General features: G+C 39.1%; 1 protein-coding gene across 1 annotated transcript; it reads right to left on the bottom strand.

Annotated features, from left to right (window-relative positions):
• Window positions 1–1,673: 1,673 nt before the first annotated feature.
• LOC104169271 (adipocyte plasma membrane-associated protein-like) lies at window positions 1,674–8,157 on the bottom strand (the record flags this gene model as incomplete). Its single annotated transcript, XM_009710158.1, is given in 9 exon segments — window positions 1,674–1,798; window positions 1,801–1,816; window positions 2,623–2,818; window positions 3,513–3,594; window positions 3,597–3,660; window positions 4,854–4,896; window positions 4,898–4,961; window positions 7,226–7,332; window positions 8,032–8,157. Coding segments are annotated over 9 exon segments (823 nt in total), but the record flags the coding sequence as incomplete, so codon positions are not given.
• Window positions 8,158–9,656: the final 1,499 nt, after the last annotated feature.

Here is a 9,656-nt window from a genome sequence, read left to right on the forward strand (position 1 = left end):
ACGATGTAGTTGAAGGAAGAACAGGAACCAACAGCTGCCTGCCTTCCACTGCTTTTGGGGTTGGTCACTGCTTTGGTGTCTCTTTCCATGAAGCAGTTAATTCTGAGTATTTTTACAGCCTTCAATGAACAGTGTTAATTCTTATCCTTGATGATTAAAAAAACACTATGAAGGAATTTTGACTCTTACCCAGCTTTAATTCCCAACTAAGTGATTTTAAAACTAAATGGTCTTCCTCAGTATTCCATTTCATATGCTATTTGACCATGGCTGTATCTGTACCTTGTTACTGAAGGCACACGTGTTAAATGAAAGGGCCTTACTGGTACAGAGTTGAGTTTCGGTAAAATGTGGGGGTTTTATGTATTTTTTTTTTTTCTTTTAAATCATTATTTTCAAAAGCAGAGCTGTGAATTTTAATGATCTGATCTGGTAAAGTAGATACTATACAGGGAGAAATACAGCTAATAACTTTATTACTTTATCCTAAACCAAAAACCATTCAGTATCATCACTTCAGCGTAAGGGAATACAGCTCGTACGTGCTTACCCAGCACAGGCCCAGTAAATTGGGCTGCTTCATTCTGAGGAGCAAAGCTGTAACAGGGACACATAGATGCAAACACACCCAAAGCAGGTATAATACCTTTTCAATCAAGTTCAATTTAAGACTGATTCTGCAAGCTAAATATAATATTTTGTCATAATGAAACAGCTGTCATTTACTGTGATTCAATTAAAATGAATTTTATTTGTTACTTTCTCTCTGTATGTGAGCATACTTTGCTGTAGCATGTTGTGAGCGTACTTAACGTCTGCTGTTTTGAACGTTTGTTTAGAAAGTGCCCTTCCAGAAGACCCTGTTCACTGCTGCACTTTTGGGGAAATAAAAAATAAGCTGCCTATCAAACTTCTATCTTTCTGTTACTGAACTTCAGTTAAACCTTTCCACAGGCTCAAGCTGTGTCACACTTTTAAAGACTGAATTCCTAATTTATAAGCCTGTTCTCTGCTTACTGCCCTGCTACCTAACAGTGGCTGCTGTTACTTACGTAAGTACAGCATCTGGCAAGACCACACGTGACTACTTTGCACCAGGAAGAAACACTGAGGTGAGAGAACAAATTTAAATGCAAGCTGTACTTGCTCATATTTCCTTGGAAACTGATGTAGTTGACTAGATGGAAAACTTCAACAGAAGGGACAATGGAGAAACTGCTGTTGATAATTAAAAGCAGCATGTTCTTCCTCTGGGAAAGAGGAAGAATAAAATCCTGCATCAGGCTTTTTCCAAAATGGGAACTGTGAGCCATAGTAAGATCTGTGCTAACTCCCTGTTACAGAGTTTAATTACTTGGATGATTCTGTATAACTGTGTAAAAAATATATGCATAACTATTTTCTGAACTACATAGAGCAAGGTGATTTGGTACCTTTAACCTATTTAAGTCCAAGGCTTTCACAAGCTTCTAAAACAAGTATTTCTGCATTGTCTTTTAATTTCTGCTTAACTGTGTGGTTTCATTTCTCCTTCAGTGATGGAGCAGTCTTCCAGTAAGTAAACAAAAATATTTGACGGCTGCTTGAAACAATGCTGCGATCTTTCTTTTGATGCTGTGGCTTATATGAACTATAAAGTTTACTGTAGCACCACAAGAAGAGGCAGCTCTGTATTATGAGATACACCTTCCCCTCATGCTCAAAGACACACTACCATCAGAGTCATGGAAGCTTGCCACAATGTCTCCTTTGTTCTTAATTTTTAAGAGCAAGCCATGTTTGTGAATTAAAATGCTGAGAATGATAAAGGAGTCACCTGTTTTAGAAAAAAAAAGAAATACACAATGTTAACACTTCATTCAAGTGTGGGCGTTGTGCGGAAATTCCATGGCTAGAAAGAAATGGCAGTGTTAATCTATTGCTTTCCTGATGTTGCTTAATCTTTTGATGATAATACCCACTGGACTGTGTCTAAAACTGGCAGTCCAGTAATGGCTCACTGAAGTACAGTCAGTGCCTGCTTGCTCAAGAAGGTGTGGAAGTTGTTTGAACTTATTCCACCTGCCAAAAGGCACCCATTTTCTAAAAACAAGAATAAGAGGGACTTGGCTGTAACACAACCAAATCACCCACTTGAGTGTTTTTCCTGTGCAAGTTCTAGGGAAAAGGCAGCATTGTTCTGAGAAAAAGTAGCATGGTTAATCATAACCAGCTCTGTGACTCTCACTTGGTGACAATGATTTTGCACTGCTGGATTCCTATAGCAAAATCCTCATATTTTCTGTAAAGTGTTCTTCACCTGCCTTGACAATATCATGTTGCTCTAAACAAGGGGCTGAGAGCCTGCAACTACAGACTACTTTTGTCAATACTGATGTTTCTGTTTTATAAATGGGTTCTTGATATTACCACAGCAGTAAAACTGCTGTGTTTTAATATGTTCAAAAGAAACCAATCCTCAAATGTTCCAGAAGAATCAAAGTTAGTATGTGTTGGTATGCTGGCTGGTAAAGATAAAGCGGTCTGTTGAGTTTCCTAATGAAGAATAACCAGTTCTTTCATACTTAAAAAATTAACATTTTTGTGACACTGATAGTTAATAGTACACTGTGTCAAAGTTACATTTGCAATAAATCTCTTCAGGAATGGATGTGGTCCTAAAGCATCCAGAAAAGGAGAAAAGAAACTAGGAAGGTGAGTGGTAGATATTCCAACTCTGTATAAGCCTGTGTTTGATAATCTGATGTTGTCTGGGCATCCAGGCAGGCTGTCCACAAAAACTTCTTTTTTTCCTGCATTAGCTCCACTCATCCAATAGCTGTAAAAAAGGGAATTTTGTATGTGAGTTTTAGTGGCTGCTGCAAAATAAAGCAAGGAATATTTCAAAATACAGGCAAGGACTCTGCACAAAGTAGTAAATGCAAAGAGGGACTAAACTCGACCAACTTGATTGGTCAAAAACCTCATCTTTTTACATGTAACATAAACAGTATCCCCTGGGTTCTATTAAAAAAATCTAGTCATAGGAAGCATGCCTGTTAAATGAAGGCTAATATTAAATTTGGCTTTAGAACTTCCATGAAGTAGAAAACTGTTAAAATGCTGACTCCCTTTAAAATGGGAAAAATGGGGTGTTAACACTAATCATCATAATCGTGCAGTGACACTTGTCCTCTGAGGTCTGTTGTAACTGTAATAATGGAGCCATAAGGATAAGCGTAATTGACTCTGAGGGAACTGGGGCCCAATATATCAGTAAATTGGTATAAAAAACATTTGGCAGTGGGAAGAGCAACTGTTAATCTCTACCTAGAATTAACTAAAACCTGTGACTCTTGCAACAGAAAAAAGTAATTTAGACTAAGTTTCCAACAGCAACTCTGCTAACTGCACATCTGTATCTTAGAAAAATAAGGAAAAACAGAAAAGCAAGAACATGAAAGTCATGTCTACAAACATGTAATACAAACTAACGTGTAACATATCTAGGAGGAGAATGATGTTTAACATACCCTATGATTCTGCATATGCTGGTTTCTGCTATTAATAGGTAATCTTCATAGGGGGAGAGTGCAATCGCATTTGTCGTGTGCGCGTTCTCTCTGTTCTTGTTACAGGGTCATAGGCCAAGAGGTGACCAAGATGGTTGGTTTCGATTACCTTAATCAGGACATCTAATGAAAAACTAGGCTATCAAAATACGTGGTTTCAATTAGAGCAGAAAATAGTCAGAAGTTTTATTAACATAAATGAGATAAAAGCAGACTTTACAGAATGGCAGATGGCATCTTTATAAAAACAATAACCTCACACGACTAAAGGAGCAAAGGATTCTGTCCCTGTCATTTCCCAGAGTTCAGAACAGGTTATTCTGCAGTTCCTGCTTAAGCAAAATATTGAGGTCTTTCCAGCTTCTGTGAACAATTATAACTTCTTCAGATCAAACCAGAAAGCATTCATGAGTGTTTTGCTAAAGCAAGTAAACAGCTGACATTTTACTTCTGATAGGAATTGATTTGAATAAGTTTCTTCTGCTAAAAATCTGTGGGGCGGCTTTGAATTATATACGCATAAGCCCTGTGAAGAGGAAACTGCCTTTGCGTTTGTCATTTGTACTGGCAAGCCCTTGTCAAATCTGAAATATTAAATGGCAAAGCTGATGTACTACCAAACAATAATTCTGATAGCTTTAAGAAACAGAAAGCAACACCTAAGAGATTTCAGCTATTATTTCTGTTTTTTCCTTTAATATCTTGGATCTTGATTCCTACCCCTTAAATTAAATATATTTCCCTTCATGTGATTTTTCTCCTTGCTTAATCTCATCCAGAGTTCTGGTAGTAAAGATGAGACCCAGAGTCTGTGACCTCACTGAATTTCAGCTTTACAAACAGACAGACTGTTCTAGATGAAGTTTTACCCAAAGACCACGACTACACAGAAAAGATACCTTCAAGTACACCAACAATCTGCTACTTTGCATTCACTGCAGTGTAAGAGTATGCTTGTAGACAGATACCAGAAAGAAAATAACGTGCTGCAAAAATCCAGACTGTAAGTGTATCACACAACAATTTCTTTGGGTAGTCACGCCCAGAGGTTTTAGGGTTGGGGTTTTTTTGGGTTTTGGTTTGGGTGTTTTGGTTTTTTTTTGGAAAAGCAGCTACAGAATAGCACAGCCCATCCTCTGCCTCAGGGCTGAAACATGCTGCATTCATTGCACACTGGACTAAAACATGCAAACACAATCTGAAAAAGTTTGTCTCTTCTGCAGCCTAGTACAGGTGCTGCCAGCAAAAAAATTAACACTTAAGCTGCCTCAACAAATGGCTACAAAGATTACCTCATCTCACCTCATATTTGTGATGTTGTCTTTCCCACTTGCTACTTGAATTCATAAATCAAATTTTGCTTTTATACTTCTGATCCATTTAGGGATTTGAAAGGCAGCCCATCCACACCTAGTTAATCAAAATGACTACTGATTGAAGTAAGTACAAAACTACTAAGTGTTTAGAATGATGCCGATCCACACAAGCTTAGGATTTCAGACATTGCAATTCCAAATCTCATCCTTAATTTCTCCCAAGCTAAAAGTCCAAGCTCCAAATTACTTTCATTTGCAGGGAAATGTGAACTGCCGCATTATCAGCTAGCTAAAACGTTCAGCAGATAAAAGGAAAACATTACAATGACTGATCCAAAACAAGTAACCCTCCTCCTAGAATATTAAAATCCTAAGCCAAAAAAAGCAAGTGTGGGTTTGGGTTTTTTTTAAGCTGTGATGTTTTGTTTTGGTTTTGAACCACCAGAATAATACCAAAAATGTGTAAGTTTGCATTAACGGACTAAGCAATTTTTTTATTGGATACCTGCTCAGCAGTTGCTTTCTCCTCTGCTTTTAAAGTGTTTAAATTAACAAGGGAAAAACCTCACAGAAAGTCTTCAAATCTTTTGACGTTGTATCTCTAAAAACTTCTGTGTAGAGTAGCAAAGGAAAAACACTAGCAGTGATTAAGGCCCACCTTTGAAAAATAGCGTCCTCCTACCTTTTGACTAGTCCAGGCTCTGAAATAGTACAAGGCGCATGACCGATCCTAGACCTCCTGTTCAACGTAACACACTTTCAGTGTAAAGTCTGCTAACTAGCTGGAAACGTTCCTCCGATTTGTCTTTTATTTACATAGATGGAACTAAAGTAGACATCGTTTTCTTGACGTGTGACCTGCATTTTCACCCTAGCCTTGTTTACATTTAAAAATGTGCACTGTCACTTGGCGACAGGTGTTAAAAGATACTCCATAAAAGTTATGCTACCTTTCTGTGCCAATATTACTAAAAACCCACAGATTCTGACTTTGTCTAACGAGCACTTACGCCAGAGTAGATAAACAGATATAAAAATGTCTAGCATCTGCTCACTCACATCTATGGAAAAATGTTATGAGCAAATAGCATAGATTCTCAAAGTATCAGCTGTCAGATCTAGATTAAAAGAATTGTTTAGGATTACTGGCATACGGAAAGCACCTGTCAATCCAAAGGGAGAACTTCAGAGGCACTGTTCAATACAACAACTTTGCCTGGGAAAAAACAGAGGCTGAACTTTGCTGTCATAAAATATACCGGCATTCTAATGCCTCCCGAGGCGTGCTGGGAACAGCTGAAATTTCTGGTCACATACCAGATTCTGTATTTAAAGACAGAAATCTTAGACTTGTAACGCTATTTTCTATCATGCTATGCACTAGGCTATTATGCTATATTTAGATTTATATAGCTAGTGCACATGGGTTTTGCACTAGACTTCTCTCAGGGCTATTTGTAGTAAAAGTGAAAACAGAGATACTGTAATTACCTGTAATATCCTGTCTTATTCATATGGAAAACAGCATTTACCTAAAGCAGGCAACATCACCACAACACTTACTACAACTTTGGTCATACTGTATGACTGCAACTGACTGAATCCAGTCTCCTAAAACATCCTTAAAATCAGGGAAGATCCACAGAATTAACACATTCAAGAAAAACGGAACCAAAGCAGTACTTTATACAGCAGCATGAAAGAGGTCAGATTTGGCAACACAGAGCATTTGCAGGGTTAGCCCTCATATTTAAAATAGACTCTGCAAAACTCCAGTTGTGAACGCTACCCTTTCTGAAAGTTGTAGAGGAAGAGGTGGAAAACAACAAGTGCGATAAAAAGACCGTTTTAAATAGCACCTTTGAGGAAAGCAGGAAGGAAACAACTTTGAGAAGACGTTTGCTAGGAAAGGGTGCTTCAATGCAAGGTGCTGTGTTAGGTCCCTTCCAGGCCTACGCTGCTACGACTGAAAATGCTTCTTATGTCAGCTCGCACAATGGCAAACAAGAACGTTCCAGATGATCACCTCTCACCTCTGTAGCTCACAACGCAAGAGGGTATCTTTCAGACAAACATGTCCTAGGCTATTCAATATTTCCTTGAAAAATACCATCAAACTAGCACCAGCAGTAAGGGAGGGTGTCTGAACTGCCTGGCTCAAACTGCTCTGGACTGGGAGTTGCCTACTTGTCTGTACTGGCTACTCCAGGAATCTCTGTGCCCACTTACACACATCAAGAGGAAAAGAATTTCTCCAGAACAGGTAAGTCCCAAGTCCACGGCTCTAAACCTGTGCCCTAAACAGAATATCACAGTGTCTCTCCCCTATTTGGCTGGGACTTTCATCGCAGTCCCTACTTTGGTCACACTCTGGGTAAGAGAGTTGTTGGAAGGATGCAGAACGTGCTACTCCACACTTCAGCCATCTGCTAGGTTCCTGTGCCTGCCGTTTTGCCACCTCACAGCTGCCAGACAACCAAGAGGAATTACGTGGATAGGTAAGAGGAGGTTTTGTGTCACAGTGAAAAGTTCTTTTATATCCCAACCTGTTCTAAAAATAAGTTTTTTAGAACTATGCAAATTTTAAAACAACTCCACTTGCCTTCTCTCTTTGGCTCCGTGTTCAATAACATCTTTTGAAATAAGAGCATGCTGAACTCGGTGACTGAGCTCAAGCAGCAAATTAACACTGCTTTTGGAGACCTGAAACAGAAAAAACCCCACCAAAACCAAGGCAAGCTTATGACTAGTTCTGTGTCAAAAGCCCAAGCTTAGAGTCACATTTGAAAGAATTCCTAAAAAAATCTTTCACTGTTTTTGCATGTTAGTTTTAAAGAATACGCCATTTGATACCTTTTTTTAATTATATTTTATTAAGACTTCTATGTGTCGCCAATGTGTGGGTCTATGTTTTTTAATATAGCAGTAGGATGTTTGTCGGGTCCTTGGGAGCACCAGATAACAAAATGTTCTGGAATATTCCCAGGGAAATGTTTACAAATGTGAAGATACAGAAGAACATACAATTATCTTAGTATCTTCGGAGCAATCATTTCGCAAACATTCCTGTTTTTCTTTCTTTGGATTTAATTCTTAAGTCTTTTAATAACTTGACCAAGCAGATGTATCAGATGTATAACTTTACCCATTTGGCAGTTACCTACTTGTCGTCTTCATCAACAGTGAAAGACTTGGGAGCTTTCAGTTGTCCTGTGAAGATTCTTTGTTCACTCTGAAGCTTTTTATCCACTTGCAATGATCCAGCTAAGGCAGGAGGTGGCTTTTCAAAACTGTATCAAGTGAATGATAAATAAGATGTAAGAAACAAGACAACATTAGACTATAAAATTATTTGAAGGGAGAGTAATAGGACTTTCTTCCAGAGCTACTAGTAAAAAGGTATTCTCTTTTTTTAAATAATTTGTTAAAACTATTAGTATTTGTTAAAACTATTACTTCAAACTAAATTAACAATTCTGTGGAGCTTGCAGGACCAGGCTATAAAGAATACAGACTTCTTAGGAGATTTTTTTTTTCCCCCCCTGAAATCAATACAAACACAAAATTGCCATCATCCTAGAGAGTTTTATTCCCTATCATTAGTCTGAGATCTGCTAACAATTTCTCTACATGTATATACATGAATACTGCACTGGTCAGTGGTGTTTTGCTTGAAATTAATTTGTTTAAAAAACTGTTTCTATTTTCCAGTTTTATATGAGAAACACAATTGTCTCCTGCATATGAACTTGAGTAGCATGCTTTATATGCTCCTGCAGGATGAAAAGTATAGGAGAAGTTTTGAAAGCACAGGTATTCCCCAACAAATACAAGTGTGCTATTGAACTTTAAAATTAAGTCAGGGAATATACATGAACAGTTCTGGATCGATGGCAGATAGTAAAAAGTAAACGCCAGCAAAAGTCTTGATGACTGCAGCTGGAAACCCCCATCCTGGGCACCTGGGAGGGAAACACAACAATTATACTCTCATGCAGACACAGAAGGAGGGCAGGAGGGGAGTAAGAAGAGGCAAATTCTTTTTTTCAAAAGTTAAACCAATTTCACTGCTAAAAATTAGAACTGAAGGAAAACAAAGCAGACTCCAACAACCCGGTGGTGACTGCGGTGGAGAGGAGCGGCCCAGCTGCTCCACAGGCAGCACTGCCGTCCTCCTCTGCCTCCGCACTGGAGCTCCTCCGGTCTCCGGACAGGCGATGCCTGAGCCAGCCCAAGGTCCTGAAGTCCTGAACCAGCCCAAACCCAGAAGGTTACTTTTGTCGAGCTGTATTTCTAGTAGTACGTAACTGCTGTAGGCAGAGAGACACAAGCCCCGTTACTTGTGTGGTGAGCAACTTTGCTGACGAGTATCTTTAAGGCCTTCTACCAACCTTACCCTAGTTGGAGTATTTGCTATTAACGGGTTTTACCAAGCGCATACATAGTCGTCGTGGGGTTCCTGCACATATGAAGCTGTAAGGTCTCACATGAATCAGCCTTCAAGGATCCGGTCAAACCATCATCATCTCCGGTGCTGCAGGGCCGCAACACCCAGGGAAGAGCAACAGAGAGCCCAAAGCAAACAGCAGAGTAGCTCCCTTCTACCACCTCAGTTAGGCAGGATGAAACCGTTTTTAAGAAACAAAATAAGTAACCAAAAAATGTTTCTGGAGAAAACCACTAAAAAGCCTTTAAAGATAAAAAGGGTCAAAAGGCATTTCCCGAGGAGGGAGGACCCGAGTATCGCCTCCAGCCCAAGACACGTCCTCACCTCGTGTTTCTGCAAGTT

The sequence above is a fragment of the Cariama cristata genome, unplaced genomic scaffold (genome assembly GCF_000690535.1).
Source record: "Cariama cristata isolate BGI_N322 unplaced genomic scaffold, ASM69053v1 scaffold2921, whole genome shotgun sequence".
In the NCBI taxonomy this organism is placed as follows: Eukaryota; Metazoa; Chordata; class Aves; order Cariamiformes; family Cariamidae; genus Cariama; species Cariama cristata.